At 42.2% G+C, this 24407-nt stretch overlaps 3 protein-coding genes across 3 annotated transcripts in view; 2 read left to right on the plus strand and 1 right to left on the minus strand.

Moving 5' to 3' along the window:
• Positions 1–1007: 1007 nt before the first annotated feature.
• Positions 1008–18702, minus strand: kiaa0753 (KIAA0753 ortholog). The gene is made up of 18 exons (XM_084559045.1): positions 18099–18702; positions 17505–17798; positions 17129–17390; positions 16851–16960; positions 16688–16750; positions 16276–16497; positions 15750–15927; positions 14825–15015; positions 14544–14668; positions 13779–13931; positions 13089–13178; positions 11306–11393; positions 11024–11095; positions 10736–10906; positions 10419–10500; positions 10077–10197; positions 3595–3828; positions 1008–1750 (listed from the first exon to the last, which is right to left on the minus strand). Exons 1-18 carry the CDS (start codon positions 18204–18206, stop codon positions 1603–1605), a joined length of 2712 nt encoding a protein of 903 aa, XP_084415171.1. The 5' UTR covers positions 18207–18702; the 3' UTR covers positions 1008–1602.
• Positions 18703–18801: 99 nt separating this feature from the next.
• Positions 18802–21495, plus strand: txndc17 (thioredoxin domain containing 17). Its single transcript, XM_084559046.1, has 4 exons — positions 18802–19058; positions 19304–19385; positions 20214–20289; positions 20510–21495. Exons 1-4 carry the CDS (start codon positions 18914–18916, stop codon positions 20576–20578), a joined length of 372 nt encoding a protein of 123 aa, XP_084415172.1. The 5' UTR covers positions 18802–18913; the 3' UTR covers positions 20579–21495.
• Positions 21496–22034: 539 nt separating this feature from the next.
• nxn (nucleoredoxin) overlaps positions 22035–24407 on the plus strand; it is a 64142-nt gene continuing 61769 nt past the window's right edge. The window contains exon 1 of the mRNA XM_084559119.1: positions 22035–22791. Within this exon, the coding sequence (XP_084415245.1) occupies positions 22483–22791 (309 nt within the window). The 5' untranslated portion in view covers positions 22035–22482. The remainder of the gene's footprint in view (positions 22792–24407) is intronic.

Here is a 24407-nt window from a genome sequence, read left to right on the forward strand (position 1 = left end):
TCAAAAACGGCCCAAATGCCACAAAAGTGGTCCCTGAATGCATCATTTATATTTATATATATATATATATATATATACGTTGCTGTCTTCCAGACCAGCCATGAGATGAGCTCAGATAATGAGTCACTGCAGGCTGGTGGCAAGGTCGAACCTCTCGGATCATTAGAAATTATAATAATGTGCAAAACAGCGTTTTTTTGCACTGTAACGTGTGTGTGCGCACGGTGGTCACAGCATTTATCTTGGAAAGTAAAGCGTTTGTGGCATTATAGCAAAGTTCAGTATCCACAATTTCATAGTTCTCTGTTTGATGATGACACAGTTTCACATTCATACGCTAAGAGGAGCCTGCAATGTAAATGCATGCTGCTTTATCTTTTATATCACCCTCGACGGATTCAAAATCAGTGCAAATCATTAATTTTCTTCAGTGTTTCAGATTTGAACTCAGATCTTCACGCCACTGTAAAGAGAGCGCCACGTCCCTCGCTTCAAATAAACTATTTTACTATTTGTCAGGGAAAATCGAGCGTCGTTCTCCTGCCTGTGAAAGCCTGCACGTATCCCGACGCCCACGCAGAAACCAGCCAGAGAGAAAGTAGGTTCCAGCTGATTCAGTGCGAGCTAATTTATTCAGTCACTGTGTCCCCGTCAGAGGCTGGTCCCCACAGGCCAGTGCAACATCTGCACGTCCCCCTTCTGCTCTGACAGCCCGGGGTTCATGATGATCTCACGGGACTCATACATTTTCTCAGTCTGTCTGTTTATTTTGCATTGAGAGTTGACACTTTGCACCATAATTATGCAGGATTCGGTCGACCAGCACCACCACAAATATAAACTAAGGGTCATATTTTGTTTGAAATAGAGAGAAATGAAGAACATCATCGTCTAGTGGAGCTAAACCAATTTGAAACTCTTTCTGTCCACACATATTTTTCTCTTTATTAAAGGGATAAAACAATAAATTAATTTGCTGCACTGACATCCTTTTATTTAGACATCAAAGCAACAGAGGAATTGAAGTGACGATCAATTAAACACATGATGCCCTTTGGATGTCTTCCATCAGTTTGGTGCACGTATGCAGTTAATTTATTTCCACAGTCCAACGTGAAAGTAAAAAGTGTGAGTAATCCTCAGGGAGATTTACACCAAGTGCAACGGAGGGCAGTAATCTTATAATCCTCTGTAATGTCGTAATGGTCTCTCCAAGCTCATCCACACCAAACTAACTTCCCCGGAGGAATTAAATCACGCGTACAGGCGAAATGTAAAGAGCACCGCGACTGACGTTCCCTCTGCAATTCGACAATCTCATCTGCTGCAGCTTGGTAATCAAAAGTTGCAATCCAAATAAAATAAATTCATACAGCGTAATCCCTGTAATCTCTAAAAACATCATCCATATTTTTGTTTATGAACAAAATAAATATAAACACTGAAGAAGTTCATTTCAAAATGAAATATCCGCTGGTGAAAATAATAAATAATATTCCAAAAATAAACCTCGTCAGAAAAATACTGCTTTTCCCACCAAGATAAACTCATAAAAAAATTTTTTTTCTTTTAATAAACCCGTTACACCCGTGTTGTTGTGTCCTATTGGCTGACCAGAGCCGAAGCAGGAGGCGACTGGGAGGGCTGCAGGAACTCTGAGGTGAAGACGGCCTCGGCGTACTCCTCCACGACATCCTGAAACTCCGCCGCCACGTCGGCCAGGGCCTCCGACAGTAACTCATCCGCCAGGCTGCCAAACAACAAGGAGAGGATATTAAAAGCGAGTATTTTATGTGTGAGCTTTCAGTTTGTCTGAAGAGTCTGAATCAAACACAAAAAAAAAAAATCACATTCGACAATGTTTTTTACTTCACAAACTGAAAACAAGCACAGTCTGTTCTTAGCAAAAGATTTGAGACACTAGATTTAAAAAAAAAAAATCACAAGGTCAACAGACTTGGACACAGTGTGAAATGCTGCTCTCTTACAACGTGTCATTTGAGCTCACTTCCTTACATTTCAAAGAAAATGTGAATCATCAGTCTCGTGTCATTATCTGCAAAAACCAAGAAGGTGCAGTTACGTTTTCCTGGCGCATGAGCCAACTGCACTCCTCTACCTCGCCTTGAAAGGTCTAAGATGGTGGGAAGTAACTCTAAAGACCAGAGAGCTGGGTGCAGCAAGGTGCAGAGCTAAATTTCAGTGTTTGGTCATTATCTGGGTCAACACACACACATACGGACGCAGACTGAGACACGGAGGATGAGTGAAAATGGCCCCTCTTATATAGCCCCTCAAAATGTCAAATCATTAGGTTGTCAGTGCAACAAAACCATCAGAGTAATTGTGTGTTGTTGAGCTACGTGTGCCTTTAAAGGGTCAAGACAACACTGCTTTGCTCTGGACACAGACAGAAACAGGGTATAGAAACTTACTGGATTGGGAAAAGCTGAATTATTATTATCCCGGTCAGTTTCGACTATAACGAGAGCCGTGAAAGAAATTCAAACAGAGCTTAAAATTTCTCCAACTATGTATGTTTTTCTCCGTTTTGGCAGCGCTGAAGTCTTTTTATGTTGCAATCAGCCTGTTTGCAGACAAAATGAACGAAATCCTCGAGGCGGCGTGGCTTCACAGCAGCACCAGGCTGATGCTCATTACCATCTCATCACGCACACAGAGGTTCCTGCACTGTCAGAATATCAGGGGGCGCGCAAGCCTAACACGTATGTGTGTTCTTTCCGTCTCCTAAAAACACAGATAATTGGGCGGCTTCTCCTCACACAATTTCACACAAAACTCCGAAAAGAAGAGTTTCCTCCGTGGACAAGTTCACTTTACTGATAATGAGCCTGTGACACAAGCAGGTTTTTAGCCGTGTGACGTCTGTGTGACGCAAAAGAACTGATCTATTGGAAGTTTAGAGAGAACGTATGGTTCTCAGATGTATTCATTAAGTTCACAAAGATCAGAGGGAATCTGCATTGCACCAACTTAGGCATTCTGTTAAGTATGCAAATGTATGAGTGGCAGAAAAAAATAAAAAATGGCGAGAGACGCAAACTCTGCAAGATGCTCTCGGAGCGAGCTGCACGCTGTCTGTTCAACGTGTCCAGGGACAAAACACAGAGCAGGAAGGACAAATGTGTTTCACTCTGGTTACAGTATGTGATGTGATGTGACACTGGTGTTATGTAGCAGATAAAAAAACAAAAACAACGACCTGAAAGACCCAAATACATCACTGAACATCAGTCAGAGACAATTAGCTCATAGCTGATGACTACAGGGCTGTTTGAGGAAACTCTCCATGAATCTGAGCTACAGTAAGGGTTAATCTGAGAGAGCTAATCCCCCTTAATGAACACTGAATCTTATTAAAATCACCAGCATGAAACACAACATAAGGAGGAGGTCGGAGCGGCGGAGGTGTAACTTTGCACCTTAGTTAACATGTCTTGGATGTTACTACCTGTACAGCTGTGAATAAGCCAGTAAATGTAAAGTATAACAGCTGGATCCATAAACCAACTCACTTTCTGGGTTCATTCATTATTAGCTTATTAGCTATTACAATTACTGTCAGTTATTTACCTGTCTGCAACGGCCCAGGGGTTGAAGCTGCCAACGGCCTCATGAGCAACAGCACGCAGGTAGGAGTTATAGTCTTCCCGGTATTGCCGGATGTTTCTCAGCATGCCGCCTGGCACCGAGATAACAGTCCCCCTGCTTCTCTCCACCGGGCCTGGGAACAAGGTGTTTTTTCTGGGCTGCTGCTCATCCCTGGATGCCTCTTCTGTCAGACTGTTATCAGACAGGAAACTGTGTCTGCGGAAGACAACAAGAGGGTGAGGCCAACAGGTACACCATTTCATTATCCCCGACCATTCAGTCTGTATGAACTGGGCCGTTCCTGTGGAGAACGGGCAAACTTGTTTATTGATGCTGGAGCGAAGCGCTGTGACAGACCAGACTAGACTAGTCTGAGGATGATGAATTTAGGAGAGGTGTCAGTGCAGGCCAGCTCTCTCGCCCTGCCCCTTGTCTAGTGAGTATGGGCTCAGCTGGGCATCGCCGTGGTCTGGCTTTATAATCCTCTCCGCTTGGACAAATCAGTCTGGCTCTTACGACGACGCTCACAGTGCTATATTTAGTGTTGCCGCGGCTCCCAAGCAAAGTGCCTCTCTATTGTGCTCCCCGGGCTTCGGCTGAACTTGTTTCAGTGTTGACTAAGGAGGCTACAAACGGTGGGGCGGCCATAAATATCAAAGTGCCTGCACAGTCAACCCCGCTTCCAGTCCAAAATGGGTCGATTTACAGTCAGGCGGGCGTCTGGGGACCAGTGTGACAAAGGCAACAGTAACGCAGTACCCCGCAACTTCACTGCCTATTTATAAAGTCAGAACAGCAGCCATGCTTTTTGAATCGTGTCTGAAAACAAGCCGGCCAGCAACATCTGTGAAAAAAACCAACATTCAGACATTTGGTCACAAAAAAAAACTACTGCAGGGCCAAAATTAATCTTGCTTCTTGATTTCATGAGAGAGCTGAGAGGAATAATGGTAACATAAATGCTATGAGAGGAAGAAGAAGTGTTGGTGGCGCCCTGTCACTCTGTTATGCTCTATATTATACAATGACATGGCTATAAAACATATATAATGATTAATATATGTATTTTTTGTAAATGTGTGTGCTCCTCATCAACTAAAAAACATCCTATGCTCATCACATTCACCTAAGCGGCCTGCACGGGACACATACAAACCAAAACCAGCACTATAAGCCATTAGCAAAACCAACTCAAGTTTCTCATCTCATTTCTCTACAAAGGCTAAAGCCATGTAGTGCCTGGCAAAGGACGGAGCCACGTGTGATATATCAAAAGGGACGCAGGCTGGACTGAAGCGGAGTTTGGATAAAACCGAAAGAGGCTCAGGAACAGCGGGGGGCGATTCAAACGAGACTCGCGGCGGCAGGGAAGCTCAGCGTGCTAAGAAACAGGAGGATGATTACATGGCGAGGAGGAAAATGTAAAGGTTGCTGTTCACTCGGCTGCGCACCACTCAAGGTAAGTGATGCATTGGAGTCATTGTGTATCTGGATGCAGCAGGTGGGGGCCATCACAACAAAACCAACAGGTAACAAATACTCAGCTGAGAGGGCAACAAAGGAAATACATGAAAGCTTAACAATAAGTCAGAGTGCTTCTTTCATCTTTTTTATTGATTTGTTTGACCTGCTGATGAAACTTAGCCGAGAGGGTGGGGAACGGTGGGGGGGGGGGGGGGGGCGGTCAGGGTCTGCGTCTGGGCTCCTCACCGTGGATACATAAATCTTATCAGCCGCAACTGCCAATACGTTAAAAGATGAAACCTCTCACTCTGTTTGTCTCAGCGGTTGTTTTGAGAGCGCTCACACAGACGCGAGCACAAAGACAGGCCAGGTAAAGAATAATAGATGTTGTTTTGGAAACTGTAACAAAGGCCGCGCTCGGTCTGTTGATACTCAATGGATGTGTTGAATAATGGTATAACGCAAACAGCTTTAGGCTCTCTCTTGTGATCTGCCTTTTCTGACGCCTAATCATCCTCTGGGAGACTCCGGTAAAATCCTGAGTACCTGTAAATAATGAAAAAGAAAGCTACTTTACGTCAAGGTTTTTCATATCAGAGTGGTGCTTTTCTAAAATTGCCAGTCCTTCCTCGGTTGTGTGCCTCTGCAACAGCTGCCAAATATGAAAAAAAAATAAAAATAAAAATCAGGAAATTCATAAGCAATAATGGTCTGCCTGTGTCCCTCTTATTCATCTAACAATACAATCACAGATGCCTCCGGTGATAGGCACACTGCAGCTCTGTCACTGTCACAAGATTTATTTTTCCTACGGTGTGTTTAAATGCGTGTGTTGGCGGCTGGGGCGGGGAGGAGGAGGGATAAAATCGCACGCATGGCTCTTGTTTTCCTACGTCCGAACCATCGTGATGAGTCTCTCTCTCTCTTTGGACATAAAAATGTGGCTTATAAAGAACTAATCAGGGCTGAGACAACACTCCAAACTCTCCAGAATAAACCTCGCCAATCTGCTACACTGAACGCAAGAAGAGTCAACACAGACAGAGGATTAACAGAATCCTGCATCAGTACAAAAACAAACAGCGGTCTTCGCCACAGGAATAGACGCAAGAGCTCTCTTCATCAGCTGCTGTATAGGCGACGGCATCAATACATCTCCGCTTTTTGCCCCTTCCAGAGCCTGCCACACTTTTATTACGCCAAGCATTTATTATCTGAACTGCTGGCCGACCTCTAGACTATGTGGAGTTGTGATTACCTGCTGTGGCTCGAGTGTTTATCAAAATAACATTTTTCGCTGTCTGGAAAATCATGTTGCTTAATTAAATCAGTGGGTTGGCCGGTTGCTCTGTATAATTAAACATTATGTTCTTGCGAGGGTTGTTCTACAGTGCAGGACAGTTTAGCCGCACCGATGCCGCTGATCTCCTCGGGCAGCAAATGAACACGTCACATGTTATTTCAACGGCTCTGTGAGCGTCTACTGTGAAAGTCAGATCCCGCTTCGTCTTGTTGAAGGACACGTTCTGACTGACAAAGCGGTTCTCGGCATATTCCTCGCGTTTCTGTTTTGGTGCCGGTTTAATAAGCCGCAGCGTAAACTTTTCTTTGCTTCATCCCTGCTGTTATCTGCCGCGCAATAAGTCACGCGGGTCACTTCAGCCTGAATCGCAGGTAGCCAACTCATCTCCCTAACAGCTCAGTTCTGTTTACAAGGCAACTTTTTGGCCCCAGAAGACACCTCTATAAAACAACGTGCCTAATAAACACGATCTATCTTTATATCTCCCAACAAATGACTCCCTGCTTCCAGCTTTATTACTTCTTAGGGGAACGGTGGAAAAACAGCTGCGGTGGATGGACAACAAGTTTCTGTTTGCACTCTGTTGTAGGGCATAAGTAAAAAAAAAAAATAACTCCACTGTGAAACTAACAAATATAATCTGTCAGCAGACCTTGTGCTAGAAGCAGAACTCATGAACCACAACGGGGTTTAACTTTCTCCAGGAATTCTCAGGTTAACCATTTTGATGCACAAATGTGTGCCAACAATGACTTTCTCCGGTCGACACTAACTGTGCATCGCTGCGCAAACATTAACCTTTTTATCTTTTTTATTAAGTGCAGGGACCCAATTAAACCTGCAAAGGAACAATGCGGAGGAAGGTGCTGCTGCTTTTATAGAATGAGACTTTAACTGCAACTTGATTAAAAGTGACCAGAGTCTTTCCAAGCAATCAAAAACCACTCAGCATTTCAACATTTTATGCAATCAGCAGTATTGCACTGGAGTCATGACAGCAGCTGAATGACAAGTTTAACCTTCTGCCAAGATAATGTATCTTAGGTTAACGATTTTCCTACACAAAGTTGTGCCAACAACAATGTTTTCCAGAAGTACTACATTAGCCAAGTAGGCTGCTGAATGGGCAACGTATTCATGGAGAATATGCAACCGATGACGATGAATTAGAATCAATGGTAATTCTATTTCATATGCAAATAAGTACAATAACTGTATGGCAATCAACCTTGGAGTCACTAGATATGACGCAGGCGAGTTTCATACGTGCAGCCGTCCTCAACCAGCCATCTCTCGCGGTCACGTTACAGTGATGGACACGTTGAGGAGCCTCGGACGCTTAAAGAAATTCCGGGGCCTAATGCGAGCTGGGAGAGCTGGCAGGCTGCTGAATTTCCCTCTCACTCTCTGTGATTATTTTGTTAATCAATGCACAAACAGCAACCTGTCCTCTAATTACGGCCAATAAATTACAGATGTCCTCATTAAAAACACCAATCAACGCGTTAAACAAAATGCCACCACGTCTCGTAAAGAGCCGGCCAGTGCTGAAGCTGAGCGGTTTAATTGGTCACCGGCACCATTTCATTTGACACACCCTGTTTTGTTTAATACTACAAACTACTACAGACTACAAATCAATACAGCTTTTTATCATTTAACACACAGATTATTATTTATAAGTGCAATTGTGTTTGTCTTACTATCTGTTAGGTTTCAGTGCACACAATTATTACTTTCGGTCAACCTATCAACTAAGCTTAATCTCTACTTTAAAATTAGTGTTTATAAGTGGACTTACCACCGTTACCATCATATTTACCTATTAATCCATGTAAAAACAGGCTAATTACAAGCACTGTGATTCAACGTGCTAACAACAACAACTAAACATGAAAATATCCAGTGGGGTGCCATGATACATGTAAAGATTGTTGTTTACTTGGTTCTGCACTGTTCAAAATAACACGGTGCATTGGAGTTATTGGGAATCTGGACGCAGCAGGTGGGAGCCGTCACAACAAATCCAACAGGTAACACATACTCGGCTCAGAGCGCGATAAACAAACAGCAGAGTAAAAAAAAAAAGCAGATAAAAATACATGAACGCTTTATAATAATGCTGAATGGTTCTTTTATCTCGTTATTGATTTGTTTGACGTGCTGCTGATGCTGCAGTGGTTCAGTCGATGTTAGCCCGAGAGGGAGGGGAAGGCGGACAATCAGAGTCTGCGTCTGGGCTCCTCACCATGGATACATAAATCTTATCAGCCGCGCTGATAAATATTTTAGGTTTCAGTGCACACAGTCACACTGTGTGTGTGCACAGTGTTCTGTGTTTTTAATTACTCTCAGTCAACTAAGATTAGTTTTCACTTTAAAATCAGTGTTTAAAAGCAGCATTACCACCTCTGGGTTTCCGGCAAAGATTCCCAGTCACATTTTCCTATTAATTTATGTCAAGACAGCCCAATTACATGCACTCTGATTCAACGTGTTAACAAAAACTGAACATTAAAATGTCCAGCGGGGTGCCAATACTTTTTTTTTAAAGGCACTGTAATTTGGACTGAGGATAAAAGTGATGCAGGCTGGTCTGTTTTTTTTTTGCTACAGGGATTTGGGGAGTTTCAGAACAAATTAGATGGCAGTTGTTAAATTACTTTTTCACAGTTTAAAAGCTGCAAGGCTGGATACATCTAAAAACAAACTAGTGAGGTACTGTCCATTAAAGACTTGACTGCAGAGGATCCGGTTATATTTGCCAAAAGCACAAGCTATTACTTGACGGTTGCATTAAGAAGACAGACTCAAAGGCGAGTCACAGGCATAGTGGATCTGAGGGCAAAGTTTCCATTAAGGGGAACTGAACCTGAGGCACTCCAACGCTGGTCAACTTTAATTTACTAATGGTCACAGCTTGAATTTGTCAAACTCATCCTGCTGGCTTGTCTGTGTCAACAACTTCCAGTTCATCCATTTTCTTTTCTTCTCCTTCCAAGTTCCTCATTAAATCTAAGCAGCAGAGCAGCTGCAGCTAAAGCCCTGGGCAGTGCAAGGGTCTCTCTGCAGAGTCTGCTGCTGAAGTCAGGAATAGACTCTGCCCTAAGTACGGTAGCCACCAAGTGAGTTTTGTGGGATGAGCAAATCCTCCCAGAGGAAGAGCGATTATAAGGCGATGACGCGTCGTGTGGAAAAAAAACACAAACTGTGCATCACTGGAAAAACATTAACCACTTCCTTTTTATCGAGTCTAGGGGCCCTATTAAACCAGCAACAAACGACTTCCTGTGGAGAATGACGCCATTGCTCGTACAGCACATCCACACTAACAAAACAAAGCCTTTAACTGCAACTTGATACATTTTTTTCTCATAGAAAGTGCATTAAAACTGACCAGAGTCTTTCGGTGTAATCAAACTCCAGTACGTAACTATTTAATGCCATCAGCATTATTGCGTTGGAGCCATGATGACATATAATGGAGCCTAAGACCTATAATTTTAGCTCGAAAGATTGGGAAGGAAGTTAAATAGGTCAAACCCTAATGGCTGGTTCCGGTTAATATTCAGAGAGCACTCCAAAGATTTCTTTACTGCCTCTTCTAGATGAATAAAACAGCAAGGAAGAGAAGCCAACAGCAAAAGATGAGACACAGAAATGTGTGCAGAGAGAGGGAAAGGACACTGTAACCCACCCAGTCTCGACGGGTTTCTCTAGGACAATATCGGGTGCAGAGGTCTGTTTCACCACTGGCCTTGTGAGCCTAATTGGCTGAGGAGAGGCTGGCCTGGAGCCCGGAGCATGGCACTGGGACCCTGGCAAGAACAGAGAGAATAGAGAGGAAGGGTAAATGGTAGCGGTTGCAGACGGATGCGGAAAGAAGAACAGCATACAGTCTGAATGGCAAATATTCAGCTACTCTTGTCAGTCATACCCTTGTCACCACCTACAGGTAATATCAGGTAATGATTTCTCGGCTTTTCAGATGAAACGGGAACGCGTTTTGTTAAAATGTGGAAGAATTTTGTATTTTTACCTGCTGCATCTGGTCGGTCCCAGTAAAGAGGGTCTGAATAGGTGATAGACGCAAAGCGTCTCCTCACTTCCTCCTGATCCTTCTGCTCAGACACACACACAGAGAGAAACACATCATATAAACAAACCTGCCAACTGGGAGCCTCATCTAACAGACTGAAGATCAAAATCAAGTCTAGACCTCACATCAATAAGCAGCAGCAGCAGCAGACCGGAGCTGTCAGAACTGCTCACTATAAATAACCACCAGATCACTGGCGACCTTTCAGGCCCCACTGTGACCTTTCGCTGGTGGGCCTTCTATAAGGCGGCTCTCACCTGTATCTCCTCCATACGAAGTAGCATACTCTCCAGAGTGGGGGCCTGCAGCCTACGCTGAGCCATGCCCTCCAACTGTCTGTCGGTCTCTGCCGCCCACGTTACCCGTGCGGTGTCCTCCAACAGATCCTCCAGCAGCGCCTCACTCAGCTGCTCAGCACTCTCTGCTGCCTGCGGAGGACAATATTCACAAACATATAGAGCGTATATGCAAAATACGGGGCCACAGTTGTTCGGTTCTTGGTGTTAAATCATTCGCACAGCCACATCCCCTGTGGTGCAGCTCACCCTCTCTGCAGCGTGCTCAGACAGACGACTCCTCAGTGAAGAGTTGATCCTGTTCGTGGACTCACCAACCTGCTGTGAGCAGTCAAAACAAACAGCGCCGTGAATCAAAAAGTGCACTGATGTGGTCCATGATTTGGTCCAAAAACAACACACAAATAAACAGATATTTATCTTAATGTGGAGAATAAGAGTTCACACAAACAAACCATGTTTTATCTGATCGGTTAAGATGTATAGATTCTGTACCTCATCTTCAGGAGGAAGTACTGTGCGTCTTCCTACCTGCGCTTCATCCAGAAGGGGCTGAATTCTCTCTCTGGCCTTCTGTTCAGCCCTCTCTGCCCACTGAGTTGGTGAGACAACTTCAGACCTGTCAACCAAAACACACCCACATCACAAGCTGTCGCAGAAGAAGTTCTGAGGCTGAATTGCTTTATCTTGGAAAATTTTATTCCCCGATATACACTATCAGACCTCACTCTGCCTTGGATACTGAGTGAGTGTCAAATGAATTAACAGAACAGAATTTTTGGACCAGCAATAAAGGTTTGTTTAAATCACTCCTCGTCTGCCTGGGTTCTCTCCTCCCACCGTCCAAAGACATGCTCGTTAGGTTAATTGGTGATTCGAAATTGGCCGTAGGTGTGATTGTGGTTGTCTGTCTCTCTGTGCTAGCCCTGCATTGGAGTGGTGACCTGTCCTGTATCCCAGCTCTTGCACAATGACAGCTGGGACAGGCTCCAAACCCCCCCACGATCCTCCAGAGGACAAGCGGTTACAGAGAATTAAAGAATGAATGAATGAATGAAAAACTCCACAGTCACTTAAATGATCATTAATCAAAACCGATTGGCTTCCAGAGGCTTATCGGCTTCACACAACAACAGCGGTATTAATCTGGCTCTGTGATTTCCCAAACATTCATTACAGTAAATGTGCAAATATTCACATTTGCTGTAATCAAACAATCAAACAACACAAGAAATAACAAACTATCGGCAATCTGCATGGAGACAAATCGTGTTCCTGGTTTCTTTCACTGTCAAAGCAAATAACGCAAACATAGAGAAGAAAATTGTTTTCATATCTGTGAGGTTACATTTAAAATCTTTAATTTGTGTGGTTCACCCCCCCCAACAACCACAGCAGACCAGTACTGACTCAAGCGACCCAGAAACTCATTATGCACAAAATGATCAATGCCCTGCTACGTTCTGCAGCAGCTGTTAATTAATATTACCCTTGTTTCCTTCCATGTCAAACTTAAAACCGTGAAAGCATTCTTCAGATCAGTAAAGGTGTCGGTCTTTGTGAGAAAGAAAACAGAGGCTTCAACTTGCACACTGACTGCAATGTAATTAATGCCTTATGGACAAAGTGTTGACTGCAGCCTCCCCTCTACTCCTGCTGGCTTTTGTTGCCGGTCTTCCAAAGTTAAACTCTCCAGTGACTAATTAGGAAATGTGTGTTGCTCTGTTAGAACACATGCTCTCCCTGGTACTGAATGGATGTGCTGCAGTCGCAACCTGCATTATTTTCTGCTCTTTTGTCTGTAGATAATCATAGCTCGTGTTGTAATTCCCAGTGTAACTGCTTGTTTGCTCCTGAGCGCAGAGCACTGGGCTGTACGGCAGGTTGCTGTGTGGATTAGTGCCTTGGGTTGGCAGGCAGATTTATGCGGAGGGTGTTTTAAGTGTTTTTTTTTACTGGCGGTGGGGATTGTTTATTCTTAAATAACCCACATGGCAGTTTATTCATACAGGATAACAGGTATGAGCATATATCACAATAATCACTGTAATACAGAATTTATACTGTACAGTCATTAACAGGGGCCTCCAGTTCTAACGCAGCTCAGCCAATACAAATACACATATTTTATCTCCACTGAGTTAAATTTGGCTCATTAGGCAGGAATTTTAGATTTCAGCATTTATTATCTGTAGAGGTTGTAATGTGGGTACAAATGAAATAAGAATTACTTTTTCACAGGATTAATATGCAGCCACACTGTGACCTCCAACCATCCAATCCATTAAAAACTCTAATTACACGTGCACTGTACCTTAGCCTCTGAATGCGTTCAGCCTCTTCTCTGCTCAGATGGTTGAGCTCTTTCAGTCTCTGCATAGTCATCTTGTCCAACCAAGCTTTCCTGCACCGAGCCAGTAATCATCAAATGGGGCAAAAAAACAAAAACAAAATAATTAAAGAAATTAATGCGAGCACAATTAAGCTTTCAAATAAATAACTTATAATCCTCATCTCTAAAAATCACGCTGCTAGCCACTGATTAATAGGAAAGTGCAATTGTAGTAATTAAGGTTTGATTAAACAGAGACATATGTGAAACACTCAATCAATAAGGTGCTTATAGCACAGAAAAAACAGGCCAACTTATTAATCACTCAAAAAGAGAAATGGCCTGAATCTAGCGGGCTCCTAGATTAATTTATTGGAAAGAATTAACTTTGAATTAGAATGAGAGTGTTGCCTGTGGCTCTCAGCAAGTGGGGTCTGACACGAAGGTTAGAAATAACTCTGTGAACACAAAGAGAGGACTCATTAACATTCCTTTCCCCTAGATTTCATCCATCTGGCCTTTTTATTTCTTTCCCGCCAGGACAGATAATCCAACGTGTGAAGCAGAAACAACAAACATCTTCCAGTGGCAGTAAAATCTGCGAAACTATAATACTTCACCCTGAAATCTATGATGAGCAGAAGAGATTAAAACTGTAGGAGTGGGCTTCACCTCAGCGCTTCATTCTGAGCTTGTTTCTTCTTCTCCGAGCTCAGGCCCGGCTCTGCTGCCAAAGCACCACCCACCCTCTGCTTTGGAGGGCTCGACGGGGGCTTCGCTGGAGAGAAAAGACAACGAGGCTCCGGTCTCCCCCTTTGAGGGGATCTGATGAGATAACAGCAGAGGGGATTATGATTTGTAATTGCGATTTATACGAATATATTAAAGTCAAGAGATAGAGAGAACCCTGGAAGCATAAACCTGAAACATACACACTGTGTTTTGACACTGACAGATGTGTTACCGTCATCCAAGTGGCTCCTTCAGCTCTAAATGACGGAGGGTTTAGGTTTTTATTAGAAACAATAGTGGGTGGTGCCGACCTGAACATTCACATGACTTGTTTCTGTGCTACACATTATCAGTAACATTGCAGGTATAATAATTAGAAAACATCTACAGTCTTATAATGAATCCAGCTATTAATCAAGCAGCTAATATTACTATTTTACTTCTGATGAAGCCTGCTGACGTCCACATTCAGGCTAAAAAAAGGAAAGAGTCATGCACAAAACTCATCACATAAAATCTGAACATGAATTCATAATAATAATATAAGGATTCACACTGGATGCAAACTCTTGTGTTGATCAGAGTTTCAGACATTACAACAATATAACCGTTGTTGCACACATTAATCATCCAGAGCGCTGAGAGTCCTGATTTTAAAAAAACATCTAATGTGTCATCGGCTGCACAGAGAGTTAACAGGCTCACCGCTGTGGAGGAGGAGAGTGAGGGGATGTAGGTATCCAGGGCACAGGCTGCTGCTCTTTTTGAGGGACCTGGTTCACTCTGAGCCGGGAGGAGACTGTTGGCTGCTGGAAGCCTGCATCTTGTTTCTGATTATGCAAAGAGAAATGATAAAAGACTGTTTACATGAACACACTCAAATTGGTTGAATTAATGTATTTTAACAGAACAGAAGATACCCTAAACGTTAGACACTTCTTCTGTGTTGTAACATTTCAGTATATGGCTTTGTGTAAGTCTAGTACCTGCACTGTGTCGGCCTTTCTTCTCTCAGTGTCCCGTCCTTTTCTGGTGGTGGTGTGTATCTGAGGTCGTGCCTGCAGCTCCTTCAGCTCCCTCTGCTGGGCGACTCTCTCCAGGCCAGCCCTCAGCACCTCTCGTCTGTTCATGGGCTGGTGAGACGTAGATCTGGGTTTCTGTGAGACCATTCTTCTGCCTAATGGCACAAATGAAAATGTGATAAGTTTTGCTCCTAACCGACTGAATCATACATAAGTAAAAATGAGATGAGATAGGTAGCTGGACAGATGGATAGATGGATAAAGCATTTCTTTATCCCTTTAGTAAATCAGCTTGAAGCGTGGTGTGGCACAGCGTCTTAAGTAATGAAATAAAGGTTGTTTCTAGGGAAATCTAGATTGCAGATAAAGCTCATTGTAGATGTTTATGTCATCTCCTCCAGGGGACGCCTCTCAGTCTAATAAGAGCCAGCAGGCATTAACTGCTCACAATACTAAGCAGCAGGACGCCAAAGGCCAAAGGACCTCTGCAGTTTTTTTTTTTTTATCACTTCTTAGTGGCTCCTTTACAATTTTCAGCCTGGGTGCAGTCATTTAAGCACAGTGGGAGGCCCAAGCACAGCCACGCAAAAGCCCTTGGATAATTTCCACATACACGGGAGACTCCATGGTTTGTTCTTCTGTAAAACGCATATATGCAATTAACATCTCGGCAATTTCCAGAGCTGCGGCAGCAAGTAGTAAATTATACTGCTATTACACTGCTATGATGTTATGTTAGATTAATTATAGAGCTACTGAGTGCATATGTATTACAAATGGCTTACAGAAGGTAAGTATAAGCTAATTGCTACTGCAACAGTGAAATTTCCCAGTTTGGCATTAGTAAAGTATCTATCTATTCATCTATCTATCTAAAATAAATGCTCACCATGGACACCTCTTCTGGGATTTTGAGCTTTGCGAGGTCCTTGAGCAGTGAAGGTTCTGGGACCCTTAGGTGCAGTTGTAGGCGACACGCTGCGCTGAGGAGACTTCCTGCGTGGAGGACACGCTTGGGCTTGCAACTTTTCAAGCATCTCCTGTTTGCGGAGGACGGTATCTAAAGTCTATGAGGAATGAAAAGACTTTGATTATTCAATGCACAGTGCTTCCCTAAAATAAGATGCACATTTAAACAAACAGCAGAAAATATAATTAATCCACAAAACTTGGATTTTTTTGTCATCTTATGTGTTATATCTGGGAACCAAAAACAGCAGCAGATACAGTAAAATATTTCTTGGTAATGTTTTTCCAAATCTGTGCTGTCAAATGCTGTCCTCATTAAAGTAAAATGAGAGCACGCTGGGATTTGTCCTACACACTATGAAAAGTCCAAGATACAGCAATTATTGTTACACATTAAATCTGCTATTGTGGAGTATCACGATACAAAATATTTACAGACTCCTCACCTCTAGTTTCTGCAGAATGTCGAGGGCTGTCTCGGGCACAGCTGAACCCTGGTCCACTTCGACCTTGGCTGAGCACAAAGAGAGCTGGCGAATGAGCTGGCCCAGTTCTTTATAATGAGGGGGCACCTTGCTATGAGATAAATCTGAAAGCTGGTGGATGATAACCTGTAAGGCCCTGAGTGCCCCACGGTGGGCAGCTGCAAGCCTGTTTATTGCCGTGGACTGAAATAAGAACAGATAATAAATCAGTTAGCCAGGGTCAAACAGATATTTGAGTGATTTTTGCTCAGCACTAAAGCTGGAAAATAAAGTCAGTACAATGCTGTTTTCAAAGTCACTTGAAAAACTGAATTAATAAATAAATATTGTCAGCTCTACACATCGACAAGTATTGACACTGCTGAAGACGTACCTTTTTTGCATCCCACATTTTCTGGCTTCTTAGTTTCTCTATTTCTTCTTGAATCTCTTTCACCTATTAAATAATTCAGCAGAACAGAGTTTATAAATGCAGAGCAACTGAAAAGGTCAGTGACAGTTTATTCATCAGTGCCACGCAATAGACATCTAAATACCTGTTGTTGGAGGACATAAATGACACGTGCTGAGCGAGCTGCCTGCTTCTGCCTGCGTGTCTCCAGCTTCGTCTGCTCTTCAGGTTCCAGCGGCTCCTCTATTTTCTCCCCTGATGTTAAAAACCCCACCATACATTATTTATTATCGTCCCTCATGCAATGTTAAATCATATGAAAAGTGGTCTAATTGCAGTGGGTTCCAAAGCTGTGGTAAAATTTCAAGTTAAACTGTACATTTGTGGATATAATCGACGTAACAAGTTGTTTATTAAGTTTACCTCTATTAGCTAGCTCTTCCACTTTCTGAATATACAATTCCAGCTCATTTTGCAGCTTGTGGATCTCATGGCTTAAAGGTGCATGTTTGCCTTTGTCCACCTGCCTTGAACCAGGGTCCCTGGTAGGGGGCGAAAGGCCAACGCGTGGCAGGGTAGAAGGGGGACGTTTCTGGGATGTGTGCTGTTTGGACCCTGGTCGGGCCCTCGTGTCTTTCGGACTTGAAGCTTTTGACTTTGCCTTGCTTGGACTGGCAGCTAGCTCCTATAGAAAGAGGAAAAGACCTCATTCAGTCTTTGCTTGGTCAAAGCAGCAATCATTCCTTGAGGAGGAAACTATTATGGACACATAATCTATGTTTATAGTTAATAAATGTACCTGCAGCAGTTCCACATCACTCGTTTCGAAGACGGATTCCTCTTGAGGAGGCTCGGCGGAGAATTTTGTCAGGGACTCGAGACGCCTTCGTCTTAGATCTCGCTTGGCCAGCTTAACAGCGGCTTGAAGCCTCTCCTCAGAGAGCGTGGTGAAGCTGACGGAGCTTCTGGTGCTGTCCACATTCTCACGCACGTCTGAGAGCGGCAGCAGTCTCTCTATCACAATGGGGGCTGGCGGGCCTACACGGGTGGCACGGTTGATGGAGCTTGCCGGGATGGCTTCGTTGAACAATAGCTGTGGTTTGTAAGATACCAGTCAGTCTTATCTGATAGCCACTGTCAAGCTTTTCATACCACTTTCTCATGCACTGTGCTATACTGAAAAGTACAATGCTGTCTAGAGTCTGTCATAGATTTAATAGCTAAAACCTTTGTCTAGGTATCATTAATTGGATTAATCAGAATTAAATGGACATAGACAGTCATAGCAAAACAAAACACAGCAGAAACTGTATATGTCTACATTTCAGATACATGGACCAAATATAAAGAAGAATATTTCCAGGCATTAGATACTTCTTTTACTGTTGGTTACCTTAGTTTGCGACCTCCCAGAAGTCAAATTGCTCATGTTGTTAGCGTTTCGCGTTGAACCTACAGCAACCCAGTCTCTCTGTTGACCCAGGGGAATCTGTGCTGTCATTGCAAACGAAAACGAGTGCAAAGTTCTGTCGAAATACTAAATAATGGTAGATATCTAATGCTAATTAGAGTTAGCATTCGCAAGCTAACTTCGGTTCTGAATTTAAGTTCGCTAACATCAAGTTAATCCCAAAATCCTCAATTCAGCCATTTCGCTTATAAAAAGTCTTCCCAGTTTGTACATGAATTTTAAAGTATGTGTACGCTTGTAGTCGCTAAATGGAAGTTAATTAAGTACAAGTACATAGTTAAACGCTTTTAAATTTCAGTCCAAAAAGCTTGTCAACAGTTTGAAACGGCGCCATGACAACAACAGAACGGAACTAGGCGGAAGTACTTTTTAAAGCAGTTACGGATCGTCAAAGAAGACAAACATCATCACAAACGCTTTTTAAGGACTTCGAATTAAATCACCAAATATAAAACTTTAAGGATTATATATGTGTACATGTTTCCATTTACGATGTGCTTGAGATAATATAATTCAATTTTAACTGATTTATTAAGAATTAAAAGACAATAATATTACAATTCGAGTACTCGGTCACTTTAAGAACCTTTGCACAGACCGGAAGTGGTACTGTCAACTTTTGAGTATTTCTACCAGGTCCAGTCAGTGTTCGGGGGATCAGCATTTCAGATAACTCCTCGCAGTACCTCGGATTAATACTTTAAATTCGTGCTTTTCACATTGCCTCCTTTAAAACGATGGCCCATTACGAAGAAGTAACTGTGCGTGGCTATGATGAGTTTTGTCAGGCTGTGTCTGAGAGAAAAGGAAAGGATGTTTTTGCTTATTTTTCAGGTGATAAAGACGCGCAAGGAAAGAGCTGGTGTCCAGACTGTGTGAAGGGTAAGATATCTCCTACCTGCAAATAAGATTTTTGCAAAGATTTTTTTTTCATATAGGGGATATTTAGCAATATATGATTATACTTCCTTTTTGAGTGGAGTTGATTTAATTGTCATGTGACCTTATGACAGTAACTTGTTCTGGCAATGAGAGAATAGGCTATAGGCTATTGTCTGCCTTTTCTTTATTTCATATATTGTGCTTTCAATCCTATATTTTTAACAGTATCATGTCATCCCTTCCAGCTGAGCCTATTGTAAGAGGAGAGATGAGCCATCTTCCCGAGGGATCTGTCTTCATTTACTGTCAAGTTGGAGAAAGAGCCTAGTCAGTATTTTCCTCCGTCACAACTGCAGCACAACGTATCATTTATTTAAATTACCTGCTGCTCTATAAAATATGAGAAGTAATTACAATCACATGTATCTGGTTAATAAAATATTTAAGTGTGACAAATAGAATGAAAAATATTTGATCTAACTTGATTTTTTTAAACGATATGTTATTAAAAGACAAAGCAAGTATCTGGTAACAAGTACCTTTTAACATTGTTATAGGGTTGTTAGAACTGACACTTATTTATACAATAATAATAATAATCAGAGTTATAAAGTGGATCTTATATGTTGTCTTACCGACAAATTATAGGAATGTTGGAAATATTAAAATCCAAGAAAGCAGTAAAGACTCATGCATCATACTGTATATGGGGCGTAAATGATTATATACTGTATGTGCAAACCAAAGAAATGAAATATAGAACTTTTTTTTCAGCAGTCAAGTCAAATTTCTTTGTTTCACAGCAAATTAAATATTTAGTTTAGACTGAGGAAAATTTAGTTCATCCTGACAGAACTACATTCATTTTTTAAAGATGTTCAAAACATATCTGAATTTGTTGACCCCAGTGCAATCGGAGTAACACTGATTCTGATTCTGATTTAACCTTTTGAAGATCTGTTTGTGGGTTTTTCATTTATTCATCATTCATACTTGTTCTTTTATCTACTCTGAAACGGGTTTCTGTCTGTTCGGCTTTAATGCTGCAACCAAAGTGTCTGTCCTGTGATCTTAATTCTGACTGATTTGTGTTTTTGAAACTGCTGTTCTGGTGAATGTAAACTGCTGCCTAATGATGTCTCTTTTGTGCTTCAGCTGGAAGAATCCAAGTAATGACTTCAAGAAGACACTGAAGTTGAGCGGAGTTCCCACACTGCTGCGATATGGCACTGTATGAATATATTTTAATTCAATTAACTCCTTATATTAACTTAGAATAAAGATTCATCTGAATTGTTTTCCAAAAATATCTAAAAATAAGCGTAGTGACAAAGTTTGTCAGCTAACATTCAATTTATTCTCTTACATTTTATATGAAAAAGCCTAATATTTAACACAGATATAGATATAGAGTGATATAAATACTTGTGTCTGTGATGTGTGTGTTTCAGCCTCAGAAGCTGGTGGAGGACGAATGCTTCAAAGCAGACCTGGTGAGGATGATGTTCACCGAGGACTAAAGGAACCTGCTGTTTGCGTCATTCCTAAAGAATTCATGTCTTCAATGTTTTACAGTCAATCAACACCAATTCATTTCTGAAATACTACATTAATAAATGTCGATAACTGTGCACACAGAACACGCTTCTGCCCCCAACTGTAACTTGAAGCAAGTAACAAACTGTGTTAAGATTACAACCAAAGTATGAAGCATCATTTGTAACACGCAGCTGTCTTAATTTCATACAGGAATATGTTAAGAGGGACAATGGATGTAATTCATGCACACATTACTTGCTATTATCTAAGTGCAATCAGTCGATGCTGAACTGTTATTTCAGATTGATGTGTTTCTTTTGATATAATCTAACACAGTATCTGGTGGTTTCATTTTATTATTATTTTTTTTACTGTGATCGTTTTTGCATTAAATTTTTGCAGCCTTTCAGCGGCTCTTGAATAAAGCGAAACTTGACGTTGAATGTTTGTATGTGTAATTTGTTTGAAATGTGTTGTATGAAGGCCGTAATATAAAAGTCAGATGTCCCTCTCTCAGTAGCTGTTGCTATTTTCTACACTGCAATAATCCAGTCTGTCCTGACCACGTCCATCATGGTTTGGTTTGGATCTGACACCAGACATGGCAGGGACAGACTGCAGAGAACAATCATGTCTGCAGAGAAGATTATTGGTACTGACCTTCCCTCCATCCAGGACCTGTACCGGTCCAGGGTCAGGAAGCGGGCCAGTAAAATCTCCACAGACCCCTCACACCCCGTACACAATCTGTTTAGACTACTCCCCTCAGACCAGCGTTACAGAGCACTGTACGCCAAAATCACCCACCACAAAGACAGTTTCTTCCCCCGGGCTGTAGCTCTGATGAAATTGAGATTTATTTTTTTTATGCTTATTTAAGTTATTAAGTTTTTTTGTACAAGAGAGCAAAAGTCAAATTCCTTGTATGTGCACACATACTTGGCCAGTAAAGCTGATTCTGATTCTGAGATGTGTTTTCCAGGTAGTGTAAAACTAAGGCCACTGGACGGACCTTGATTTTATAATTCCTGTTTTGGGAAGACGGACATACTTGGTGTGCTCCACCAAGGGGATTTTAATGCATTTATTATGCAGTGGAGACAGACATGAAATTTGGAGACAGAGCGGGAGCAATGACATGTAGAAAAGATTCAGTTGACCAGGAACCAAACTCACTTCCCAGGGAATTTGTGCTTACTATTTAAGACCAGTTTCCTTCCTTTTTGGGACATTAAAAGCAGAAGTTGTGCCCCAAATCAAAATGTGCTTTAAAATTTGTTGCAGGTAGTTTCCTATTGTGACCACTAAGTGGCAGCACATCCATAGGATCAGAGTTTTACCTCAGCCTTATTGAAAATTTGCAGAATTTAATATATAGTTGTCCAATAACGAATATTAGGTGAACAAACCACGGTAGTTAATAACTTGTGAATTTAGTTTTGTAGGTCAAATCCAGAATATGTCTGTCTTTAGTGTTGACAATGTTTGGGGATTCAAAAGTACATGAAAACTCAAGACATTTGGAAAATTTAACAGCATTTGCAGCTTTTAACGCATCAGAAATCAACGGAATATAGTGGCGACGCGTCCTCTTTGTAATTAGACTAACCTAATCATGATAAAAAAGTGTGTGCCCTCCTCGAGGAGAGCGCAATCGCTGTTGCAGTCAGGGCGATTTAAGCGGAGCGCATTCCTGCACAGCGCGCACACCGGAGGACGAGCAGCGGTGAAGCACAGACCGCAACGCCTCGCCGGGGCTGGGAGCTCACCTAAAAACCTCAAATTGGAGGTGGAGGAAGTGCTGGGTGTCGCCCGAACATAGCGGTTACATGAGCAGCAGCCTCGGCTGAGGGTTACAGTGTGTGTTCGAGGACTGTGCGCCGCGATGTCGGAGTTTCTGGTGAGTCTACTCGGGGAGCGGCTCGTCAACAGCGAGAAAGCCGAGGTGGACGTGCAGTCTCTGGGCGCCAAGCTCTCCCTGGTCGGGCTCTTCTTCGGGTGCAGCCTGAACGCTCCGTGCAAGCAGTTCAACGGCAGCCTGTGCGAGTTTTACAGCAGGTTCAAAAAGGCGTCTGAGCACAAGGACAAATTGGAAATCGTCTTCATCTCGTCTGATCAGGACCAGAAACACTGGCAAGACTTTTTGCAGGAGATGCCATGGCCTGCGTTACCTTTCAAAGACAGACACAAAAAGGTAAGATGCGTGATGAGGAGCTGCACAGACAAATCAGGGCTTATTCTCTAAAGGATGGCTCTCTGAGTGGGCTGGAGACCACTGGAAGAGCAAAAATAATAATTAAGGCCACGTTTCTTCTTCTTTCAGTGAACAGGTGTAGTTTAGCTTAGCTCAGGAAACTGATTACAACATTAATAACTTTAACCTCTCCCCCCTTGTCTAATCAAATCTGCCTGTAATCAGCTGGACCTCTATAATCCTCAATTTGTTTTGCATGTAGGAAGCAAATTACTGACACTAGTTATTGACAACACACTTACTTACTAGTTTAATAAAGCCAAGGGTCAAAAGCAATCAGATAATTCTACTGGCTTTAAATCAATAAATACTGTATGACTGTAAAGAGAAAGAGGAAATCTGTGAAATTTGACTTTTTAAAATCCTATTTTAATCCTATTCTGCTCCGTTTGTCAGTAAATCTTGCGGTCAGTGTTATAAGGTCTCATAAACGTGGCCAAGCTATTAACAGGAGAGAAGACAAGCTTCACTTTGTCTTTAGATTTCTCCCGTGATAATAATTTTGTGCAGGGAATAATGGCACACACATTAGGTCTCAGGTGAACGTCACATGGAGGCGTTATTATGTTGCTCTGGTCATATTATTCAGGTTAGTGCATGTGCATGCTGCTCAGTGAAGGCCTTTTCTTTTGCCCTAATCTCATCTGCAGCTTGATTTCACGATGTTGACAACAAAGCCGTGATTTGATTTATTCCTCTTCCTTATTAAGCACCTTTTAATTTGTCTGATTTTTCTAAATCATTCTTGGATTTATTATTTTGTGATGTATACTTGCAGTGGAAAATGACATTTGATATCTATAATATAGATATTTTTTTAAATTTTAGAATTAAGTTGCATCATTTATTTCAGCATTAATCTGGCTGCACTCAAATATTTTGACGTGTTTTTGCTATAAAATTCATGACAGTTTATTTTGTTTATAGCTAAAGCTAATTTATCTGCAAACACCTTCCAGATAAATAACTGTCCCTGATGGAGAAATGTTAAACAAATGCACACTGTGGAGGTCTTCTTCACCAGCTTGTAGGTGATATTTGCGGCTGCGTAAGGGAGGACGGTGTTGCTTGTGTTGTGCGCGTGCTGCAGGACGCCGGTGGGCCATGCCAGCGTCCTGTTTGCACCAGGTCTCGTCCACATGTTCGGAATCTAAATGCAACCGCAGATGTGGCATAAACAAAGACGCCGTGTCCAGCTGCATCTGCATCAGTCAGACGTGTCGGTGAATTCGGGTGACCGAGCCAAATGCTGCTTTGGATTTAAAATTTTCCAAACAAAGAGGGCTGTGACCTCCTGTGTTTTTTTTAAGATAAGGCCTGATTACACCTCATAGGGGAAATATTTATAGGAAAATAATATATAGAATGAACTCTATTCAGCTGTACACAAAACCATGGTGCCCTGAATATGTTTAAAAACCCAAATCTGTATCCTGTATTTTTTTTTTTTTTATCCAAGCATATCTTTTTCAGTCTTCCCTCGTTCAGCCAGTGCAACCCTAGCTGCTCTTTGTGTACGTGAGGCATGACTTGGACTGAATCATTGTCTTGTAAAT

This window comes from Chelon labrosus (assembly GCF_963514085.1).
Source record: "Chelon labrosus genome assembly, chromosome: 13".
NCBI lineage: Eukaryota > Metazoa > Chordata > Actinopteri > Mugiliformes > Mugilidae > Chelon > Chelon labrosus.